Source organism: Argopecten irradians, chromosome 8 (genome assembly GCF_041381155.1).
Source record: "Argopecten irradians isolate NY chromosome 8, Ai_NY, whole genome shotgun sequence".
Taxonomy (NCBI): domain Eukaryota; kingdom Metazoa; phylum Mollusca; class Bivalvia; order Pectinida; family Pectinidae; genus Argopecten; species Argopecten irradians.
This window is the reverse complement of record NC_091141.1, coordinates 36,768,392-36,795,046: the sequence shown is the minus strand read 5'-3', so window position 1 is coordinate 36,795,046 and position 26,655 is coordinate 36,768,392. Positions and strand designations below refer to the sequence as shown.

Here is a 26,655-nt window from a genome sequence, read left to right as displayed (position 1 = left end):
ATCACAATCATGCATTCGATTATTCCGGGAATAGAATATATCCTGAAATATCTGAGGAATGAGTCTATGAACAGTTTTATGAAACATGACATAAATTATTTCATGTTGATCACTGTTTCAGAATGGAGTTTAATTTTAATAGTTAGACGGGTTGATCCGTTAACGATTCGTACTGCCCTCAATATTTTCTAATAACTATTAGATTTGGATTCAATAAGATCACCCTATACAATATTGTAATACAATTCAATTTTGCTTGTTACGAGCATTTTCATTGGCTTAAAAATTTACAATATCAGCCCATAAAGGAAAAAATGGCATCGCCGTTTGTAACGTTGCTTCTGATTGGCTGAGATGACGGCGTAATGATTTCATAGACAAAAGAGTCCCAAAATGAATTTTGAATATTGAAGAGATTATGTTTAGTAAATTGAATTAAAAGGATTAATTTGAAAAGATTTTTTTATGTTATGGAGATATAACACAAAAATCTGAGTGTACTCTGAAGCGGTTTATGATGAGTGTACACTCAGATTTTTGTGTTATATCTCCATGACATAAAAATCTTTTCAAGTTAATCCTTAAATACTAATATTGGACGAATAAGTGTAGAGTTTAAAGTTTGCAAACTAAGGAGGTCTAGCGTAAATTTGATTTTACGTAATATATTTTATTTTGGCGATATCGTTTTTAATAATGAATAATTGGTATGTTCATTCCAGTATCCATTTTTAGATGTTTATGAATAGACACTTCCGTAATACTTAGTGTTATTTACAGTAAGTAGAGGACGGAAAGGTTTAGGGTTTGGCTATTTTTTGGGTTATTAGTAGAGTTTCAGTTGCGTAACTTGTAATTTATCAACCATTTTTATTGGCGGATTTAAAAGCACCTGCACTTACTCTTGGGTAATATATTAATACATATAAAGAAGTATCATCTGCAAATATTTGATGAAAGAATTTGTATCTTTCACGATATTAGAAACAGGAGGAGAACAATGATGGAGCCCTGTGGAACACCAGCCTTTATATTATATAAACTGGAAAATCCCATTAATAACAACACGTTGTTTTGGGTTGGAAAAGTAATCTTAAAACCATGAAAGTAGAGAATCTCGAACTCAAGTTATATAGAAGACCTTTGTGCCAAACACAAAAGCTTTGCTGATATCGCAAAAATATCATTCGTATTTCTTTACTATTATCAAGGTAGGAATGTATATCTTGTATGATACTGAGACGCTGGTTTCTACACGAGTAGATATGTCTAAAACAAGAATAGTACGGTGACAAAAGAGAACTGGTGGGTTGATTTTTTTTATAATTTAAAGATCGATTGTACCAATAATGGATAATAACGAAATTGGTCTATAATTTGTAAGGCCAGATTTACTATTTGCTTTATGTACAGGAGTGACGTTTGCTGTTTTCCACTCATACAGAAATATACCTTAATTCGGGTGATTTGTTTAAAAATTGCTTAGGGAAAATCTGGTTAAAATATAGATGCTTACAACCACTCCGTTTATTAACCTTTATTCCACGTGTACTTCAGAGATCAAATGCATTTTCTACACCTCCTTGCTGCATCAAATGAAAACGTCATTCCGTCCAAGTATACATATACATTTAGCTTTGATGTGCTTTTTGGACGAGATGACTTCCCTCGACGAAAACTGAAAATCACTCTCAAGATTCTGAAGGTAGCAATTTGATTGTCCCCTTATGTTACTGCAACCTGAACCAATACCTTTGGAGAAGTCTAGTTTTGAATTGCGGCTTTAACAATTGTGGTAGTAGTATTTATGGTTGACTGTACTTTGTTTGTTATCGATATTAGGTGGGTTGGCAATGGTGTCAAGGTATTGGAAGAGCGTCAATAACAACACTTTCATCGTAGGACAGTGGAGGCAAGAAGGAGGTTGCAAGTAAAAAATGAACTGTTAAGTGTTTTAGGAGTAAATATTTTGAGCAAAAATCACAATTTGCGTCAAATAACTATCTTTGCTTCACAAGGGTCAAATTAAACCAACACCACCATGTCTTCTTTTCCATTTTCAACTTTATTATGACTCCTATTTCAAAAGATTGATATTAGAAAGAGTAAATCCCACACAAAATTGACTTCTCAGCAGATCCTAAAGTGGAATAGATAATTTCAATATATATCGATTCGTTATTTGTTATTTCAATGCCTTATGTAGTGTTAAAAGTGAGTTTTAACCGAAGTCATCAGCTTAATAGGTAAAACCCAGATAGAGAACTACATATATGTACATGTCTTCCATTTCTCATTCCTGGACATCAAATTTGAGTTATCTCTCTTTGTCTGATCTTTTTTATGCAACTTTCTTGACCCATCCAAGTATTAGTGCTCTGGAATATTCATGATAGTTTTAATTTTACTAATTTCGCGGATTCATCATTTAAAATTTAGTATCTCGCGGAATTAATCAAAATCACTCCTTTACAGTGTGTCCTGTTAATGCTACTTCCAAAGATTACAAGACGATTTGCAAAAAATATACTGACGCGAATAAGTTTCAAACAGTAAGTCGTGAAATTTTACACCAGTGAAACTATAACTATACAGGTACTAAACTCGATGTTGCTTACCTTCGATGGTCCGGTGTTCGGAAAACAACCAGTTGTTTTTGTTGTTATTAATATAAAATTAAATCACAAAATCAAATTCGCCTTCCTTAAAGACATTCAATCTTTTCCTAACTTATTGGAGCGTACAATTCAAAATGAATATAAATTTTCATTTCTTCAAAAGAGGCTAATCTGTTTTGATTCTAATCCTGATAAAATCAATAAATCAGCTTAATTATCCTATGGCATTTTTTTTAACTTAAGTGCTGAAATGATCAACATAAGTTATCTCCCTTTTCCTAGACTTGCAATAAATATCCAGAACACTAATGCAATCTACTAGCGTTTCTGTATCTTGGTTGAAGAACTTTTTGTAGAATGAAGCAAAAAGTAATAACTTTTATAATACAAAATTTGTTGTAACTAATGTTTATAATACATCATACAATGGTGTCAGTGCCTATTTCAATGACTATCACAGCTTATGTCATCATACTTTAATATTTTACTGAACAAAAAATAAAACATCAAATTTTCGCTCAATTATGGCTCGAAAATAATGATCTTAAATATGAGAGCCTTGAAATGATCACATTAAGATACTTTTAATCACATCACTACAACAACTTACATTTAATTCGAAGAATCACCGGGTCAAAATGTATTGCGAAAATCCAGCAGAGGCCGCCATTTTGTCCCGCCGTCCTCGAAACGTCACGTCATTTTTCTTTCGGTCATTTTATTGTTTCTGTCTTAACACAATAAGTTTTCAGCCAATGAAAATCGCTCAAGGTCATATTACGGTTGTAACATGTGCAATCTGATTAAAATACATATCCTTATTGTCACTACGTTGGATAAGAGGATCTGACAACATCCCATTACGGGTCATGTATCCAGGTGACATGGAAATAGCCGTCTGACAACATCCCATTAGGGGTCATGTCTCCAGGTGACCTATGGAAATAGTCGTCTAATATCACCCATTAGGGGTCATGTCTCCAGGTGACCTATGGAAATAGCCGTCTACCATCATCCCATTAGGGGTCATGTCCAGGTGACCTATGGAAATGTCCAATCAGATTGCCGCTGCCAGAATCTTAAATGTGACTTAAAGGGGACGAAATTGTTTGAAAAAAAACCTGTCAGAATTATATTCGTGTATGAAGTCATCTCGCCCAAATAGCACAACAAAGCTGATTGTAATATATTCAGGGACGAAATGGCGTTGCCAACTGATCAGCAATGTGTAGAAAATGCATTGGATCTGAAGTACACGCGGTACAAAGGTCATCCAAACATGACCCCTTATTTGGTGTTGACAGATCCTCTATTGAACGGAGTGGTTATAAGGATCTGTATGTCAATCAGATTGTGTCATATGCAAACATATTACACGGGCTAAATCACTAAATAAAACTTTACTCAATGTAAATGAATGTTGAACAGAGATTTTTGTGTTGAATTTCGCACTACAATTGACCAAAATGTTCATATAATTGCAATCATGATTATCTCCCCTCTCAGAACCAGACTTTCAAAATTTCTTGAATACCCCTTGAGCAGATAACGAAATATTCACCTCTCTATAAATGCCAAAAAGGGGATTTCCAGAAATATGTTTTTGGTTTGATTCTGCGGTCCCTATATGGTGGCTGGCCTATATACATATGAACCTAGTCACCAAGCAGATTGGTCAAATATGTATATGCTATTCAGACAAAGCTATTTTTATTTTATCTGAAACAATGGAGTCATCTACCAGTTAGAAAAGAAAAGAATATATCCTTTTGCCTACTTCTATGTATAGGAATACTTCCTTCATGTTTTGCATACTGTTGATAATATCCGGATTCACCGTATCAGATTCTGTATATTAGTATTACCCTTAGAGTTTACTCCCAGAATCCTTTGTACTTACGGAAGTTGACGCCATTAAAGCATGTCATGTTTTCAGCCTGGCTCCGCATCTTACTTCTACTAAACAACTACAAATACGTCAATGACAATCAACAAATACATGTCATTTCAAGGATTTTTAGTTGATGGAGTTTGATGTTCATACCTGTTTTCAAAGCAAGTTGTATATGAAATTTGGGGTTTACGAAATATCCATATTTAAATGGGTATTCAGTAAGTCATTATCGTTTAAGTTTAATATGGGAATGGTATGAAAATACTATACCATGTTTTTAAAACAGACCTTACACGACCAATTGAAAAAATGATACTCGATATTGCAATAAAAATACCCATTATGGCATTTTACAGTCATTAAGTAATGTACATCTTTTAAAATGCCATCTGCGTATGACAAAACTGTTAACAAAGATATTTTCTCATAAACCTATGCAATCAAAATAATGTCATTAATGCCGGTATTAATTTTATAGATTACTTGATAAAGTAGAATTCGTTTTATTGTCCGATGGTAGTGATTTCTCAAGGATTTTTTTCTTTCCAAATCAATACGCGATGTCGATGTGTCTATTATGACATCACGATAACGTCAAGTTTTTGAGCCATGTTCCGCTTCAGGAGATAGAGGTTTTTAAAACAGATTCGCCAGTATTATATTTAGTATTGTGAAATACAATGTAGATCTATACGAAAATAACATTAATTTTACTAGTAGTGATAAAATTATAATCAAATTATATATTTACATAAATGTTACCATATATGTGTGCAGTCGATCCCGGTTAACAGACAGCCTCCGTAAGTCCAGTTCTCTTACCTTTCAACCACTTTTTTTTGCATATTGAATTTTTCGCGACTATCAAACTTCCAAATCCAGACATCTTTGCATTTTCTTTACCTGTATAACTTTTTGTGGATATTTATCTTCTTGATATCTTGATGTCCATGAAATACATAAAATATAAATCGCAATCTTATGCCTATCGTTAAAATGCTAAAGTGACCATTTTTTCAAATATATGTTTTTGGTGATTTTGCTCTGGTATTAAAATTAGATAGAGGGTATTCCCTGTTTCTTGATGAATAAGTTATATTTTATTGATTGAAACTGTCATAAACGTTGCAACCTCACGAGAGGAAATATAATTATTATTCATCAAGAAACAAGGTTTATTCTACTTATTAGAGTTTTAAACTTCTGCACTTTTGACAGATTTTGCCATTCTGGGGTCAAATCACAAGACTCAAGTGGTTTTTCACAAAGCGTGCTGACAGTCTTCCATCTTGCATGACGTCTCTGATTCTAACAAGTCGTTTTTTTCTGCTTCTATAGGGTTACCGAGTCAAGTTACATCTTTAACAAAAGAAGCACTCCAACACGATTCATTTGATAACAATATCATTATTTAATATATGTTGAAAACATTTGCAACTACTATTCAAATTATAACATTATGAACATTTTTTCATATTTTTTTTCAAACACTGGTTGTAATTGAATAAAAGTATTCCTTAGCATCGCTACTAATAATACCATCTTAATTATTTATAACAGCCAAATTTCTGTTCATTTTACATTTCACAAACTAATCTATATGTTACATGTATATCTCCTTACCGGAAATACATGATTTATCAGCATTATAACCTCATAATATTACACAAAATAAAGTCATTTTTCTGTTAGCTGCAACTATATAGCTGATAGTGAACTGAGAAAATTAGAAGGAATACTTCATTTGGGGAATGATAATGACGAGTTACTGCCCTTCATGCATGCTATATGTAGCTACACATGCTATCAATTAAAATATTCATTGTACGTAATTATTTGACATCGGATTAATCCCTGGGTTATTTGACTGAATCCCATTTCTGATTTGTCCGTATCTCATAACTGACAACACCTGTGCTGAAATATCGAACAAACGAACATACACCAATATGTTCATTTTCAGACACCGAAATGAGACAAAAGTACCATTGTATATATTCAACAGAAATACTGTACTTGAAATTTGTTGCATTTGAACATTTGTAACGATGCGTTCTCTGCTGGTAGGGGCGTAATGACTTGAATTCTGGATATAAGAGTTGTTGCTTCACACAAATAATCATTATATATACAGTTTTTGTACCGCTTATTGTTAAAAAAGGCGAAAAAACAAAATTCGAAGACGGAGATGTGAAGCACTGTTTAAAACATCATACAATTAAGGCACAATTTTTCGAATTTCAATAAATTTTCACAATTTGATAGAACCAAAAAATATCATTTTCAATTAGAAAGCCATACATTACAATGTAATTACATTTACAAAATACAAGAAAACGTTTAAAACATATCTGATAATTTTTGTGAACCTGGTGTTATCAAGATGCCATTTAGAGGCTTTCTGGTTGTGACAGATTATTTTTCCAACTAAATGAAATGAAATACAATGATATACCATTCAACATACAATTATCATTGTGGAAAAAACTAAGAGTTTAGAGAGAGCGTCAATCAAATAACAAGACGTCACACAATAAATAAAATATTCAACAGAAAGAAATCTATTGAATTTAAAATAAATACTGTATAACAATTCTCATTGCCTTGTTGTAAGATCGCTAACAAACATGTCTGAATAAACACATACTGAATGGAGACAATAGTGCATGGTTGAGATGATATGAAAACGAGAAACACAAGAAAAAATCTAAAATTGATTGACATTTCTAGTATACATATTGTACAGGAAACGTTACAGCAGTCATAAAACATACTATTCGGTCTTTGCATATAACATAGTCATCTCCCTTACGGGTAGGTGTCCATTGTGATGTCATTGTTTTGTGAGCGAAACTCACGTTAGTTTCTTTGAAAAGTATGACGTTACGCTCGCAAACACATGATGTAACATTCAATACCTACCCGCGAGGGCAAATAACTCTATAATATGCAAAGACGTTATAAGTAAACGATGAAGCAATAACTGAACTTATTAATATTATTATTTTGACAAACAACTCTATTACGAAACCATAGTGTAAATTCAGTTTTCAAAATATTCGTTTTTATTTAAACTGTTAAAAATAGAGTTAGATTTATAAATACACAATGTATCTATTAAATAACTCTTATAATTGCCTGAAGTTAATATTACCTTGTTTTAAATGTCTATGATGTCGAATAAAAACCTTAGCATCACCAACTTTTTATATTGCTATAGAAGCATCCTTGAAATGAATTCTGTGACACCTTGAAATGAATTCTGTGAAAATGATGACTGCTTATAAAATTCAATGACATGATGTTTATCTCCTTGTGATAGCGGTCTGTAATGTTCCGTCTGGGGCCATTCTGGTATTGGGGATACACCGGTATATCGATACCTGCAATTTACAAATACATATGCATTAACAAAATTTCTAAATATACCTTTTTTAATGTAAACCACTTTACTTCCGCGAAGCACAAATTTTTGTGAGATAGCCTGAAAGCGATTCACAATGTTTCTTCGAACTGATCATCTGTAAGAAGATTTGATCGCAAATTTGTGTAGTGGTCAAATATGAAACAAATTGGAAATAACGCATGCATGAAATATTGCATATGCGAAAAACCATTTACGAACAAAACGCAGGACGACAACATGTATGTGATCGACATCTAATACACAGTATGTCTTTCTGATATACATAAATGAATATAAGACAATAATTAATAATGACTTATTTGATTAATGGTTAGGGCAATATGACAGACTGTATATCAGCGTGGGGAAGGTATAAACTATCCCATAGAGTAAAGAAGATAATAAATGTCAACATGGCCAATATTTCAGAATAATAGCCGATAATGCAATAGACATATTATCATATTTCTTCATATCACCAGCATACGCAGGATATGAGTGGGTAAAAACAATAAATCAGTTGTAAGGCATATCATTTCGTAAAAAGAGAACATTGTTTTTGAAATACTTTATCAAGTTTGTCGAGTATAATATAAATTTTGTTCAGAGACTTTATGTAAATAAAATTATGTACATTTTTTCAACTTAATACAGACAAATAGCTCAAACATTTAGAACATATATAGAAAGAAGTGACACCGTGTATAATAGTAATAATGTTCAGAGACTTACAAGTTATATAAACTACCTTCAAATTAATAAAGGCAAATATCACAAACATTCAAAATTCTAGTACCTATATAAAGAGATAAAAAGAAATGGAACCGTGTATTATAAAGTATCAACCATTTATATAAATTTTATTTTCTTCCCTTTATCTATTTATTTTTTATACGGACCGTTCCTAATCAAAACTATTGCTTCTTTATCGCCAAGGGTACATAACGGTATGATACATTCAATTTACATGTATAACGCCGTTGATATGTATATTCAAAATCAATTCGGGGTTCGATTTCTCTCAATACATTGTACCTTAGGCATTTCTCAAATAAATTCGGCATACAACCGACCATTTATCTTTATCCTGCCTCTTTCTAATCCATACTCACCTCATCTATGCAGCCGACGAAACTTTTGAATTTCCTTCCCCATCCAAGTTTAATTCCACAATGGGATCTAGCAATTCCACCTATCATCGCAAAACAGAAGAGATATTATAATAGTGGTATTGAAGCTATTATCTTAATTGTATATAAAAAATATACTAGTACTTATATACTATTATCTCGATTTTATTATCATTTTTTCAAAAGAAAGTAAATTTCGACAAAATGATATCGCAGTAATACGCTTTTCCATTAGCTTCAAAATTAATTTGTCAGGGCTAAAGGAGAAAATGGCGTCGCCATTTGTAACGTCGCTTCTGATTGGCTGAGATAAAGACGTGAAGATTTCATAGACAAAGAGTCTCGAAATGAATTTTGAATATAAAAGAAAATATATTTACTAATTGAATCCCTAATTCCAGCCAAAATGAATGCCAATTATGCTCATATATACTCCTATTATTTAGATTTCTAAGTCATGTGCCTTTCATAAATTGTACAAATCAACGGTGGTAAGCCACCTGAGTGGAATTTAAAATGGTTGATATTTCCTGAAGTTAGCGTTAAACACGTTGTTTAGTATTGGAGGCCGTCCTTACATGACCCTGGCTGTTAATATGAAGTAAATTTAATATAACAAACAAGCAAACCTGCATACATCACTATATCATTACTAATAACACAATAAAAATGTGAAATGAAATTGTAGACCACATTTGGCTTCACCTTTTCAGCGTATATACTCATTTCACTTCACCATAGGTGTACATAATATAGTTGTAAAATTGAAATTATGCATTGAAAGTACTGTTATTCTCAAAATTTTGGCAGGCAACTTTTGGTGAGGAATTACAAATTGGAATCTTGATTCGTGAGTATGAAAAATAAATAAAATTTAAAAACTCTTTCGTATTAGTCAGAATATTGGAATATTGATATCAAATATGTATCATAACGCTGATAAAATCCGTATGTAAAAACAAAAATGAAAATAATATATATATATATATATAACGCTTGATTATGATTCAGATGCTATTCAATATAAAAATAAAATTATATGCCGAAGGAAAAAATATTGATAATTTGAGTGACCGCTTTTTTTAATGTTTGTATCGCCTCGGGAGATATGTTCTGGCCGAACTGACCAGATAAAAAGCCTCTTGACAAGACATATATTGTGTCCACTTTATCACCTATGTGATGGTCAGGTATTATGTGCAGCTATCGTTGGACATAGTTTGGACACTTACATACATTAAATTATGATTAATGACGCTTCTCACCAACACTTGTTCCTCATAAACGTATGCGTCAGGATCAACGCGTGATTTTCGCCTTCGTTCTACATTCAAACGACTGAATATACGATGTGCAGTCATGACTTGGAATTTATACATAATTTATTGTATATAACACGTATATCATTATCAACAATAATCAGCGTTAATGTTCTTGTTTCTATATGTCGTATGTAATTAATGATTTGATATAATTTAGCTTGACATTTTCTTATATTTCAGAACTATTATTATAAGGAATATAGTTTATTTTATAACAATGTTATGAATCATAAAACAAGCAAAGCCTGATAAAAGCTAAACGCTACGAGATTAAAACAAGCTTACATATTTTTTTCTTTTTTTGTTTTGTTCAAGGAATTCAAAGTATACTAATACACAAAATGATTTCTTTCATTTTAAGTGAGCAGATCCACGCTGAAATAATTTTGTTAAGAAACCAAATACTATTTTGAAAAGTAATAGATTGACAATATCGTTTTTCATGTTATAATTTACATAACATTAATATCCTGAAGCGTAATGAAATTCATCTCTAATAAAACTACAAATAAACATTTATTTTAGTCACATCAAATAAAAGATTCCCGTTTGATGCGACTTTAATTTTTTTTATTAATTTCAACCAAGCCTCAAAAGTTTAATTTATTGCTTATCATTAAACTGATAGAAAAGAACAATTGGAGTTACATTTATTACACGATATCGCCGGGAGTCATTAAAACTAAAGCACAATATATTCGGTGACCTACCTTGCGGTTTTTTTATATCGATATTTACATATAACACAATGTTAGATAATAGTGTAAATGCATATCAAGGTATCCTCGCTCTATTATGTCTGATTTAATGATGATGATGACAGATTCTCAACACAGATCTTACTATACTTCATTATCATTGCATGCGGTATATAATTTTATTGGGGAAATTATTAATGTCAAAATAACATCGTTATCGATGTGGTTTATTCTAATGTTTGAATCAAACTTAACATAATTCATCAGACAATTCATCTTGTATTAGGTCATATCGATTAACATATATTTCTAAATATAAATTGCAAAAATCTGGATACCATGGTAACGTTAATAATGCTTGAGTATCGTTTATGGATAACATATCCGGGTTCTTAATATTGTATGTGTTATGTTATTATCACAAATCGTTAATTCATATTGATGATAAGTGCAATGTAAATTATTTTGCTGCATTCAAAGACTTCGAAATTGAATTGTAAATGATTATTGATTTTTTAAATCACTTAGTAACAAACGATTTAAGGATTTACTCGTACATTTCTTGTTTTCATCTATTTATGATAAATAAATTAATGATTAATAAATAAGATAAAATATATGTGCCTCTCATTGAATATTTCGACATAGTCTCAACCTTTATCATAATACTTCATATAGCTTGATTTAGATACGTTTACCTTACTAACACATGAATATATTTCATTTCCAACTGTATAAATAGTTTTTGTTATATGTATCGAAATTTCATAAAAAAAACATTTCCTTTCGAAATTTGTCTCCCTAAAACCTTCAAAAATATTACATATGGGAGTGACGACAAACATCTTTGAATTACTAAATTCGTCAGTTGAAATAAGAAACAACTCAAATAGTTAGCCTGAGTGCTTTATAGTCACAATATTTAAGCTTAAATATGCCCAAAAATCCATGAATGGAAATTAAAATAGAAAAGGTTGTGGCTTAAAGGTTCACTACTTTTCGGAATAAAGATACGCCCCAAATCATTAATCTAGATCCCACTAGAGTGGTACATTTGTATAAACACTATATGAACCTCAACGATTGAAGTTTTACTTGCCGGTTAGAAAAATGTAAGTCATGATTTGATCTTCAAATCGGCCGTTTGTGACTTAAAAGAAGAGGTTATACGTAATAAGGCATACCATAAATAGCAAAGTATTTCCTTACGATATCTAATATCTTTAGCTTTTAATGTAAGGAACCACTCGATCGTATATGGATTAAATACGCAGATGTTTCCCACATGCAGTCTACATATCAAGTATATATGTCTTGATGCATTTGCATAGGGCATGCCAGCCATCAATCTTCAACTGTTATTTAACCATATCAATCCTCATATTATGCGTTGTTTATTCAGCCAGGACATTGTTGTAACCATATACACTTATGTTTAACAATCCCTTTGTCTATTTATTGATAATTTCATATTTCAAATGTTTTAAACATTACATAAATTTCACTGAGCAAAAAGTTTATGAAACAATAAACAATCTATATTAATATTTTGGATATTAATGATATAGTATACATTATACAGTGTCATACACATGTTAACAACAAATTCTAGATCTATTATTTATAATTTCATAAACTCTTATGTGTAAATTGTCAATATTTCACAAACTTTTTGCGCAGTGAAAATTTGTTACCGGTATATGAGCTTAAGTCGCAAGAAACTAAACAATCTAAATTATTCGGATATTTTTTAACATTAATGATAGAGTGTACATAATACGGTGTAACTTGTCTGAACCGTATGTCACCGGGACGAGTATATTTGTCCGGTATCAACAGGTTTCCGGATTATAAAGGTTTTAAACAAGTGATTGTAATAGAAATTAAGAAGGAAATTCTATTATATTAATGCCGTTATACACGGGATCCGGACTAGGCAAGAGCCGGTTTGACAAGTTATACTGTAGTATGTTTTAAAGTTATGATGTTTTGTTTGAGTTGTTAAGTATTTATAAAGACTTACCAACTAGAATAAGTACTGGTTACAGTATAGTTAGCAAACATAGTTTTCATTTAGTTTTAAATCGTGCAACAACGATTTTTTGCCAATTTTGATCCATGTTTTGATTTATTAGTTTGTTTGTTTGATTAATTAACAACAAGGGTCATGAAAGGACGGCCTACCATATGTATGCGGTGTGTCGAACGTATGAAGAGCAGGTGTTTGTTTCGGGAGACTGGTATATTCGTGTTGTTTCTTTCTGTATAGTGGGACTTTCGCCCTTTTTTGATTGATATATGCCGGTATCAGTTTTGATAACCTCCGTTTCCACTAATTATCCACCATTGACGAATGTTACTGTATTTTTTTCCCTTATTTTAATGATATTTTTTTTATATCTTTTTGTTATTTTGAGTTTAAAATAAAAAAAAAATAAAGTAAAAATAATGCTAACGATCAATTTGTTTACATTTCATTCACATTTAAAGATGCAAAATTGATGATATTTGATGACTTTACTTGATAATATAAGTGATATATAGAATCAAAATTTCTTGAACATGTGCTTACTAATTTGTTTTAGCTATTCCTTGTGATTTTGTAAACAACGGTTTGTTTATCCAGACTTTGCAATAATTTTGTTATTTGATATGAAATTGTTTCTATGGATATTCATTTACCGATGTTACAATTAATTTGTAATTCAGCTTTTTTGGTGACGTTATTTTTTAATTTTAAGCTAATGAAAATGCTTGTTACAAATTATCATTATTTACCTGACACATCCATATCGCGGGTGTTGATACCAGACTGTCCCTCCAATCGTCCATCACTTATAGTTACTGTTACATCTCTCCAGTCGGCTGGGTTAACCTGAATATTACAAAATATGAATACTATTATAAATATATATGTCTTGCACTTCACCATTAAACAAATTAAAACAAATCTGGTCGTATACTTCATATACCAAATTGTTTTCGTGTACGGGTAAAGTTCGCGAAATAAACGAAAATCGCGAAAATTAAACGACTTGAATTCGTATCAAGTATAGTTAAAAGAGTCATGTGTCTATTAAGATCGATATCATATCGTCGTGAAGAAAATAATATTGACATGAACAGCCAAAATTATGTCCCGATAATATGAGTTATTTTACAGTATATAGATGCAATTTCAAGCAATCTTCGCAATATCAAACATGAAATCAGAATCACAAAGCAATTATTCTTGATTACATTCAACATTTTGCGGATAATTAGTACTGCCTTAAAAATAATCTTTATAAGTGATGCATTTTTTTCAAAATTTGAAATAACGGTATTATTACTTACTGATGACGGGACCCAAGATGTTTCGAATGCACCTGTGTTTGTTTTTACAGAAAATGAATTTCCGGAGGGTTTCGTCCCCACCACCAAAGTAGGCACTTCTTCACAATCGCCATTGTATAGCAGAGCTTCAGTTCCAATTTTAAGATCCATTTGCTTGTACCTGATTCTCATGAAAACAGTTTTACCGAAATCCATATTGGCAAATTTAGGCATTGATATTACAGATGTCCCGTCAAAACACGCAGCGCCATTCGACAGCGTCACATTTTCAGTCCTTACGTAAGTATTACTTCCGGAGTAATCCTTGAAGTCGGTATCAAAAGGCAGAAATACTTCAGGCTTACAAACTGGAAAAAAAAAGTGAAAAATTAGAATTATTAGTTGTCGATAATTAGAACCAAATATTGTGTTTGAAAGAGAGAAAGAAAGAAAGAAAGAAAAGAAAGAAAGAAATCGATAATTAGAACCAAATATTATGTGTGAAAGAAAGACAGAAAGAAAGAAAGAAAGAAAGAAAGAAAGAAAGAAAGAAAGAAAAAAAAGAAAGAAAGATTGAGACAAAAATAATACAAAGTAAATAAAATAGAACATACTGAAAGAATAAAGGAAGAAATGATACAATAATACACACTTCCTTTGAACGAGTAGGTTGGATTCCCCATATCAGCTGGTATGCAGTCACATATTTCTCCTTTGTAAATCTGACCAATGCCGCACTTCTCTGAAACCCAGCCTGTCGTCACGTGTTTCTCGTATATCGTCACATCATTAGATACGGGACGTTTGTTACAGTTAACTGTAAAACGAAAAGAAAAGGTTTAAGAATATCAAGTTAACAGTAGGATATTATAATCGTCAATTCCAAGACTTTTCTTTTTTTTAAATATCTGAATCTTGCAGTTATCAAATGCTGAAACATGTTATTAGTTTTTTAGAGACCACAATGCCCCTTCGATTTACAAAAATCATGTTATCAAGTTTAAAAATCATATGTCTTATAAGTCATTATATTTAGCATCAAAGGTTATTTTTTTGTTAAATTGTAAATGTCATTAGAATACTGATAATGAATACTCACATAACGTTGAGATAAATTTCATAAACTCTCATTCAGAAGTTTGAAACTATCTATGTGATTTGTTTTAGGAAGTTTGTCTTTACATTATTCAATTTTAATCATTTATCATTAAATCATAAGTTTATTTATAACAATGCATTTAAAAATATACCTTTCAAGATGATATTAAAGAAGTATTGTATAGCTGATTATTTTAGCCCGGAGGATATTTCCGTGACATTTGCTATGTTTGCGAAAATCTGATCCGCTGAATTTTGAGAAATGGTTGAATTATATATGTACCTTATAACAAGATCGCAAAAATTGAAATCCACTAACATCTTATTTTTCCCTTTTGATTTAAAAATTGACCCCGGTAAATAATCGGATATACATTGCTTAAGACATTATTTATTGCATTTCTCACAATATTATCTTCGATTATTTTGTATTTCTCACAATATTATCTTATTAGGCACCATTATCATTATTATTATTATATATAATGTAAGTTAATTATTTCAAACGAAGAACCCATGATACATTATCAATTTTGATTATACTCAAAACTAAAGAAGTATTTAAAGGTCCAACTGTTGCATGCCATGCAGTTTTGGCCTAAATGACTCAAGTTGTCGATGGGCCGTAAAACAAACAAACTTTCCGTTGGAAATATATTTTACTTTAAAAAAAAGACAAATGGCGTCAAAATCATAATTACCTTGCCACATGAACTGGGACGGACTAGTGACTGGACATCTGTCTGCACACACAGAGCTGTATACACATCCCTCGCCCTGGACAAATGTCCGGCCGTCCGGACAACAACGAATGACCGAATGGCCAGCTTGACACTGCCAGTAAGCGACGCAATTTGTCGAATGTGAAAACTGGTACTTGTCTGCTAGCTTTTTGCAATGATCTATGGAATTGGAAAATAAATGAAATATTAAAAAAAAAATTATGACATTTAATGTAAAATAGTTTGAATCGTGCATTTCTGGCATTTTATGGCATCTTCTATTTTAGTATTAACATTTCTAATACTTTTTGAAGAATACTTTTAAATCGTTCGCTGCACATAAAACTACAGACTTTGAATAAATGAAAGCTTATTTAATTTATTTCTGGTATTCATTATATCAACATCCATTTATGCTTAGTTGTAAAACAAATTAAAACCAAGTTCATCGTAATGATTCAATGCAAAATGATTGGTATTAAAACGAAAAAATATACAAGCAAGTTAAATGGATGACATGGCATAGTTTTGAAATTCTTCTAAATGTATCACTATGACAAGTTATTCAAAGTGAAATAAGCGAAGTTTTGACATGTGAAATGCCTGATATTTTGTGTGTAACGACCAAAATGCAATTTTCTCAAACTTTATGAGCAGGAGTTAAAGTAAGCGTTAGCTTATGTGTGAACTGTCTTGTTTGTCAAAATGTTGTAAGTATGTAACTGTGGTCTGCAAATGGGTATGTGTGGTGTGATTAAATTAAAATAAAATGTATTCCGACAGGAATTTGATGATGTACTGTTCGGTTATTGTAAGAAATAAATGAATTGCTTTTATTTGTGAATAAGTGATTTTCTTTAAAAAAAAAAAAAAAAAAAAAAAAAAAACTTAAAAAATAACAAACAAAAAAAACAAGATTTTTCGCGCCATCTCGGATTTTATTTATAGTGGTATGGAAAAAAATGGCCAATCACAAAGCCATATTTAGTAAGAAAAATTATTTATAAGTTCGTAAGTAACACCAAGGAAATAAAAAAATATATAAATATATAACTGTTCCTTTGATTTTTTTTTTAATTTTTAGCGGATATCTATCGAGTTTGTATACGGATGTCATTTTTTCTTTTATTTTTGACATATATTTTGTTATGTTGCATCAAATATAGTTTTTGTTTCTCTAATTGGTTTAATGTAGACGGTAAATACTGTAATGCTGTGGTATTTTTTAATAGTTGGCTAGCAATTGCAACTCCACAGGTACTTGTGTATGAAGGTGTACTTCAACATAGATGCTAGGCTGAACAGCCATACATAGTGTTATGGCGATAATGTCCAAGCCGGCTCGTTTTGTGGTGAAACAAGTAATTGTTCCATATAGAATGATGATGCTAACACCATTACGGCCGCCCAAGGACACATTATGGAACAAGGTCAAAGCCATGGAGATATTTCCACGTGTTGGTTTATTGGCAAAAACATCTCATGCTGGTTTTGTTGCGGGGGTGTAATTGTGACGTATATGTTGGTATAGTGATCACTTGTCAATAACCTGCTGGAAAAAAATCAGACCACAAAATAAAATGTGTTGTCATAGATATGATTATCACAACTGTTTGTTTATTTGTTTGTTTGTGTTATTTACATTTATCGTAATTCACAGATGTCTTGCCTTGTATTAACACTAGACCTCCACTTCTTGTTTGCGAGATTTAATCCCACGTGGGACAGTTGCCTGGTACTGACCGCTGTTTGGTGGTTTTTACTCCGGGAACACCGGTTTTGATCCACCAACAAACATGGCACATATTTTAGTGACCCTGACTGTTAATAGGACGTTATACTAATTCAACCAAAACCAAAGTATTTGTATGCAATGTGTTGGATATGACTGTAACATAAGTGAATGTGATGGCTTTTTTATATTTAAATGTAAGATACATTTCATTTTTTTATTTCAACATCGACATTTGAAACGATTTATACGACATAACATGGAAGAGTCGGCGTAGGTTCCACTATTTGGAAACACATTGTTTTTTCGAAATAAAATTGCTGACTTGAATTTCTTTTCGCTATGCATTATGAGAAAAATTCAGTACAACTCGCAACAATAATAGGATCAAAATGAGGGTCGCATATTCACTCAACAATTTTACTTTGACAGAATAATTCACTTAAAAAATGATGTGTTTTTGGGTTTAAAATGAACTTTTTATGTACCTCAGGAGTTTTCAGAGGGGTCAAATCAATTCCTTTGGAATTATTGCATAGCTCGTTGTAGTTCCTACATGGGTGCAAATCTAAAAGATTTAAATATATTATACATATTTAACCACTGTATCCGTTAAGGATCGAATTCGGGACCTCCGGTCCATAGCCTTACGCGTAACCAATCGAGGCAAAGAGAGGAGATGTTTTCTATAGCCTAGAGGTATATTGCAATAAATTTTAAATTATCACACTTTTTTTTTTTTTTTTTTGTAATTTGTATTACAGGAACTACAAAGGGACAGATCGCCTCGAAAATTTGACAATACTTTGTCCACACCATTAGAATACGTCTTTGCCCACTAGGAATTACAAACGTTCATAAAGGAATCGACCTGGCACCAAATTTCTACGAATAGATCAATTCACTTAAACACAGATTAATATATTAAATTACCGTTTTCGCAGTTGACATCTTTGGATGGCTTGCAAGTTACATCAATATTACTCCAGAACTGTCCATAAGGGCAGTCCTGAACTCGTGGCTTGAATGTGCCTGATTGGTCCGGGTAACAGACTACGAACTGATCACAGCGCGTGGGATGACGTATGTAGCCTAGCCCACCATCCATAGTACAGCCTAGGCACACATCTAAAAAGTGAAGGATTATAACAATACATATTACGTCAAATAGAGACAAACATTTAAAATCAAGATATCAGGAGCCATCACTTCGCGTTTCTACGTCCATGGCGTTTTAATTGTCGTTTGGACACGTTTGTTTCGTTCCACTGTGCTATCTTAAAGACATATTCACTACCAAAAACAGTATTCAAAATCGTTACTAATTCAATATATATCAGCAGATATACAAACAAACAATCAGCAATTTGTTATCACTTTTCTGTTCATTATTTCAAAAAAGTGTGAAAAATAGCATTTCAAAACATTTTATTTTCAGACATTTAGGATTCATAGGTGATTAACATGCAAAAAAGGTTCAAATTGTACAACCATTTATATAAAAAATGTAATATACCGAAAGAACTTTTTAATCTAGTTAACTAGCTACTCAGACATTTAGCAATCTGATTGAAATATCCCAGAAGGAGTCGTGTTCGGATGACGTGTGCTTCAGATCAGATACATTTTCGACGTAAATTGATTACCCCCTTTCGTCCCAGTATAATATACATTTAGTTGGGGTTTTTTTTGTGCTTTTTGGGCGAGATGACTACGTACAAGAAATTATGTTTGACATTTTTTTCAAACAGTTTCGTCCCCAGTCAAGATTCTGGCACAGCAATTTGATTGGTCATTTTCAAAGGTCACCAGAACGTGGGATGTTGTCAGATCCTCTTATCCAACGTAGTGATAATTGAGGATCTGCATTTGAATCAGATTGGACTTTTAGTGATAAGATACAAAAAAAATATCAATGGATGATTCATACCTAACGACATTTAATTACATCGAAATTTTTCTTACCTTTTGTGAGAGTTCGGTCTGTGTCAGCATGGAAAGCAGATATTTCCAATCCAGTCTGACTCACGAAGCGTCCCCCCGTGGGTTCTGTTGGGACAGACGGTGTCTCTTTCTGGGACATAGTGTCCTTCGCAGCCTTGGATATTGCCGTTTCTGCGGCCGATATGGTCAATATCTCATTAATGGAGGTTTCTATGGCGGACTGCTCTTTGGTAATCCTTGGCACGACTTGAGGTAGTCTTTGAAAATTCCCAATACCAAATTCAGACTGACTATGTGGCACCTTCGTGATAATGGAAGTTTGAGATTTCGTTTTATCTAACAGTCCTATTAGTTGTTCAGCCATGCCGAACTGTGAGTCTAGTTTGTTATATGTATCAAACGGTCTGTCTGGCGGATTGGGGGACTTTTTAACAGAACCATCAAACAAAACGTTTGTTGACCCACCGGAAACGACTGCTGTTTTAGGCAGTGTGCGCATGCGGAATGCTCCGGATCCACCCGGAAGATCATTTAGTCCTTCGCGTATTTTTGAACGACCACCCGGTACACCAATACCTACGATTCCGCGATTCACAACATCTATATCCGTCAGATCTTTGGTTCTGCCACTAGAAGTTCCTTTTTCTAGAGCGCCGATTGAATTATCAAGTCCTATATCGCCAAACATCCCATCAACGGCAATTCCTTTACTTCTTGTGTCCCCTGTTAACAGCCCAGTATTAAGAATCCCGCCGATGGAAGTGTCACTACCGGCGATGTCCACGCTGACTTTTCGGGTAGCGGTGTGGCCAGTTATTAATGGATCATGAGTGTTTAATACAATGGTTTCCGTCACCAGTCGTCGTGGCGGGTTGACGGGACTCTCTAATATACTTCTATCGTCTAGTAACATAGCATTATTCATCATGGTAGGATCTGTTGGTATGTTTTGGTCAAATGCATTCACTCCGATGTTGTTAGTAACAGTGCCGGCCAGTATTTGATTTTCATTCAAACCCATTGAACCACCATTCCCATTATTCCCTAACACATTCCCTACGTTTGGTCCAGATTCTAGTAAACTGTTAGCCATATTCAACGCAAGAAGCTGATCAATTAGCGACTTGGTAGTACCGGAGGTTTGACCGTTCTGTAATTCACTAGATAATCCGCCATTAGAATTAGCCAGGAACGGTTGTATTGAGTTAGTAGCGTCCCATTTGTTTCCGTTAGAGAAACTATTTCTTCCAATATCACCATTAACAGGACCGCCTCCATTTCTCATTAGAGAAAATAATTCCTCCGCTCCTGACAGCAAGGTCATGTCAAGTCCAGCATCATTCCCGGTAAAAACAGCGGAATTTTGACTTGATAAATCATTATTTGTGATTGATCCATCTAAATTAAATACACTACTTTGATCGAAAGTATTTGTTCCTGGATTTAACCCTGGGTTTTGAGATTCTAAAAATAGGCCAGGATCTCCACCCATCGACGACGGGAATGCGTCCACATTCATATTGTTGCTTACAACATTTGGGTCACTACCACCAAGTAGAGAGTCAGAAGAAATAGATCCAACATTACTTAAATTTGGATCGGTTCCAAGTAATTGCGATTGAATGTTCAATGAGTTACCCGCGCTTGGATCCCCAACTGTTGCTAGTGGTTCATGAAAAGTTCCACCTGGAACCATACCAATGTTTCCACTCAAAGTGCCTCCATCTTTCAGACTAGGTTGTCTCTCCACATCAGTAATCGATGGAAAAGGACCATTCATGTTTCCGCCATTGTTCAAATCAAAACTTCCACCATTGGAAAAGCCTGTCTTAATATTTCCAGCAAAACCAGACCCTCCATCGCTAAATCCATTAGCATTAAGTGGGTCTACATTATTGGCATTGTTGATAATATCATTTTGAATGCCTATGTTGTTTGGAGAAGAACCAATACCTATGTTTGTAGACAACGCTTGACCATTGCCGATATTTCCGTTGTTAGCTGCTACAACGTTATTCTGGAGATTACCATTATTACTAGCAGAGGAAAACCCGCTTGCACCGAAACCTGTGCCTGTCAACGGATTCATGAAGTTATTACCCGAGATTGTATTTGTACCATCGTTCCCGAGATGATTGTGAACGGAGCCAGAACCCCCCTGTGGATTTCCTGGCAACCATTGTGACCCATCAAAGCTGCTCTCAAAATTATTTTGAAATCCTCCCTGATTTGTTCCCTGACGACTATGTAAGGTGTTTTCCATTCCTAAACGATTGTTTGTACCGAAGTCACTATTTCAAGACCTGACTGATGGTGAGCAACATTTGTTTGTACTTGTCCCGTTGTAGCTGCATCTAAATTCCTCTTTCCGAAAGGTTGTGAATTTCCTAATGGAAAATTGTTTTTGCTTCTATGTAATTTTGATTTTTGTAAGTTCTTATTTTTGCTCTTCTGTGAATGTCTTATATGAACGATATGTTTCCCTTTTAAAGGAATGTCACTATTCGGTTTATGTCTTTGCTGCACTTGTTTTTGACGTAGATTATTTTGGTATCTAAGTCTGTGTTGTCTTAGAAGAAAAGCATTTCTTTGATTGGAATTCTGTTTTATATGGCTACCCTTCATAAAATTTACAAGTTGATATGTATTATAATTAATTGTATGATGTAAATCTGCGCCGGAAGTTGCCTTCATATCCACGTGACTATGAACATCCGGTGATAAATACATGTCTCTCGGACCTTTACTGAACGATGACCTCCTCATTCCTTGCATCCCAACGCCAGGGTGGTAGCCAAACCCTATGAATAAATGCATTATAAACACAGGTTAATTCATATCAATTTCATTAACAGTTATTTGGGTAGCGTTGTATCATCAAACGAATTTTAGAAAGATTTCATATTGCAAAGAAGAAAAATTATAAATATTTAATTTTATTTTGAAACCCAAATTGGTGATGTCGTAATACACCTACCACATAGTAAGTGCTGTATTTTAGAATTTCAGCACGTGCACCGAGTCGAGTACACTATTTCAGATGCGATACAAGATGGACACATTTGCAACATTGTTGGCTTTCATACCTAATATGCATACTATGTATGTTTTAATGACTGTTAAAGGATAAAAAGTACAAACTGTCAGCGATTCAAAATATAAGCTGCATCATTTGAGATGGATCGCCACCGAGGTCATTCTTGAAGGTTTTCAGTTGATTTTGTGCGATATTTCCTTGCATACATGTACAGATAAATAACAGTTTTCTAATGCTAGACTCATATGAATATCTATTTACGTAGATGACTGGTTTTACTGCTATAGCCTTATCGTTTAATAATGTAATTTCGATACGCTATAGTAGCCCCCTTCACGTTAATAGTATCCTCAAAACGCCATTTCGCCTTATCATTGAATTAGACTAGTTTTAACTCAATACATGTCAAAAGGACGTCAAAGAAAAATGCTGACCAAAGTTTGTATGTTATGTAACATTCATTACCGGGGCTCAATATAAACAGTTCATAATTTGTATTTATTTTTCAATTGGCATACAATAGGTTGCAAAATAATTATATTAATATAAATGCCATTGTTATAGTTCCTTGTTTAAAACAGCGATATCGTTATGGCGGTTTTACCACTTTATAAAGTCCAGTTTAATTCCGTTTCATGTTTAGCTTTAGATATGCAGCACATAGCATAAAACAATTTATACAACTTTAAAACGTTTCATATATAATTTCTCATACGAAAATGCATTGTACGTCTTTATGATAATATCAGAATATCCTTAGCATACCATACATGCTACCATCTCACCTATAGCAATACCATATATATGTAGACTGTCTATATAGATCAAGGTCTAACCAACAGGTGATGTACTTTTTTATGATACTATCATTCTATCATAAGCGTCCTTATTCCGGGCAGAAGTTTTTCCTAACGTGACTATAGCTAACACCTTGTATATAAGGGAATACAGGTAAATCCTAATATTAGCTGGCCGAGAAAAAGTCGATATGTGGGCAAACTGACTAATCTGGGTCACTCATGGTCATCAAGCTGTCGGACAATGGTCAAATACACCGATAAACTGGCCGTGCAACGGAATAATGAGTTATTCATGGTCAACTCTTCACACTCGTTTATAGGATCCTACAAGGTTAAGTAAGACCTTCAGATGTATATTTGTTAGGCCTGCACTGATAGTGCTGTATTAGAATTTTTGTCCACAATTTTCTGTCAATAATTTTATCCATGTTTTGAAGAATTTTAACACAAATTCTCTATTCATTGACATATCGCTTAGCTTCTTGATTGATTTCTCACAAAAAAAATTAAGGCATAAAAATTCTCTATTCGTAATAATTTATTTTTACGAATTCTCCGGGTTTTTTTCCAAAAAGGTCGTTTAATATTCGTTATGGTATTATTTCCGAATCTTTGATGTAGTTAATACACTAATAGTATTTTTCATATTCACAAGAATATTCACAAAAAGATCAAAACTTATCCATTATAAAAAAATATACATTTAGTAATATTTACCACAGAACAATTGTTTTTCTCTTGGCATCAGTGACGACAACTTTGTTTTCCGAGGATAAAATATCAGCCATTAGTCATTTTAATATAAGCAATTGCTTATTACCTTATCCACGAAATATATACCGAAACTTCTAATCATTCTTTAGAACAATTGGTGGGTATTTTTCTGTGATCACTACAAAAGAATACACCATTGTTAGTATGATACTTTGTCTTCAAGTTTGAGGGTTAGGGAAATGGCCATCCATTTTCTAAGATATTTCATGTTAATAGTGTTGGTTTTTTAGAGGCAATTGCTAACATATTTCTTAACATCACATCAAGTTAGAAATTGTATAAAAAATACATAGGTTTTAGTACATGGGAAATTGTGTAAATTTTTTCTGAATACATTGTACGTACTCACTTGATTTAAAATCTAAAAATACACTTTCATTTATTGTTTTATATTTTTAACATTTCACAGAAAATCGTACGCATCTCATTTGTTTTAATCAATGTTATTTTTATTACTATTATTGCATATGTTTACTATGAAGTCGTCAAATGTAGAACACTTTCAGATGTTTACTTATATTTTCATTTATTACCTACTTTAGGCATGCACAGCCATGACTATCATATCACGATATATTTTTGATATGCGATGAAGTTACTAAGTAACTAATTGGGTAGTTGTTGTTTAGTCCAATGAAATTGTAGTAAAATTGAATTTCTCGCGATAAAACAGATCATGTTGTAGAAATCTGTCTTACGATAGGTTTGAAAACCCGGACACAGTATGTTTGGAATGTTATATTCATTTCGAAGGTCGGTGAATATCCGTGGAACTCTCACACTAAATCTTAATGCGTCAATACAGTGATACTTCTATTACAACGTAGTAATACATCTTTAACGACATAAAGCGTCTGGATGTACGCTCAATTCTTAAAGAAAGTGGTGAAATAATTATTACACATTTTTACATGTGATGTATCACGCCATTCATCACTGTGTGGCAAATTGCTATGTAAATATTTATACAACTGGTGGAAATAAAGCAAGTCATTTACGAATATACTTTATTGCGGATTTTCCTTATGTGATTATTCATTTAATTATCTATAATTGTTTCTATCAATCCATTAACTGTTTATTATTGATGTGTAACGAATTAATTAGATTGACAAAAAATCAGTCGACCCTCAAACATAAAGAATCCCTTATTTTGTTAAGGTTAGTATGATGATTTTTTTCAACAAATTAATCAAATTGACAAAAAGTTAGCCAACCATTAAACATAAAGAATCCACTAATTATTCATCTCTGACCAAAAATACATTTTCCAGTTATTTTCGTTGCGCAATACTCAAAAACCCCACATACCTGTCATTGCGGATATAGGAATACAGGAGCATCTCCTATGAACATATATCCAACCCTGGGGACAACATTTTAATTCCCAAGAATCCAGACCTGTCCGCTGGAGATAGTCTTTTCCGGCATTGCTTCCGAGGGGCTGCTTATCCGGACAAAAAATGGAAGCATACAGGGTTACTATGGGCAACACTTGTGCCACTGTCATGGTTGCAGCGTTACGTGATAATCCACATAGATAATCCCATGTTAACTTTGGTGTTTGGGTAGAGTTTCAGAAAAAAAATCTTTAACACCAAAGCACGTCCATGTTGTTGATGCCTGAACGGAGGTGTAGCCTCAAACGCGACAACTACAAAACTGATGTATTTTGGCACTCGCGCGCTATAAAGTAATCCGTCATGTGTTCCGTCCGTCGGATTGCGGATGACAGGTGACATACTCAATACACAGTACTACAGGTTTATTAGCGTTACTTCCCGGACGTGAAGTCAAACAATATATTCACTCGTTTTTCAGTTCCTTTTGTGGCTAACAATACAAATAATGAAGCTAATTCCAGTTACTTAAAAAGTCAGAAGTATGATTTACATTTATACTTCCTGAGTATTGAGTCAAACCTGTTTTTGTTTTTTTTTAATATTATTTATTTTTATATATTTATTAAATTTGAATCCAGTCGCTTTTATGATTGTTGTTTTTTATTTTTTTTTTTTTTTTTTTTTGTTGATGAGTTTTTAAACGTTATTTTCACATCTGTATTTTTTTGTGGGTTTTTTTAATTTTATTATTGGGGGGGAGGTTGTGTTACTATACTCATATCGTGTTGTCGTCTATATCGCAGGTTTTTTGTTTGGAGAGGT

General features: G+C 32.9%; 1 protein-coding gene across 1 annotated transcript; it reads right to left on the bottom strand.

Annotated features, from left to right (window-relative positions):
* Positions 1 to 5,913: 5,913 nt before the first annotated feature.
* On the bottom strand, positions 5,914 to 26,437 carry LOC138330254 (uncharacterized). Its single transcript, XM_069277736.1, is given in 10 exon segments — positions 5,914 to 7,895; positions 9,031 to 9,110; positions 13,847 to 13,943; positions 14,405 to 14,751; positions 15,036 to 15,200; positions 16,183 to 16,383; positions 18,869 to 19,063; positions 19,901 to 22,177; positions 22,180 to 22,680; positions 25,802 to 26,437. Coding segments are annotated over 10 exon segments (4,140 nt in total). The 5' UTR covers positions 26,001 to 26,437; the 3' UTR covers positions 5,914 to 7,817.
* Positions 26,438 to 26,655: the final 218 nt, after the last annotated feature.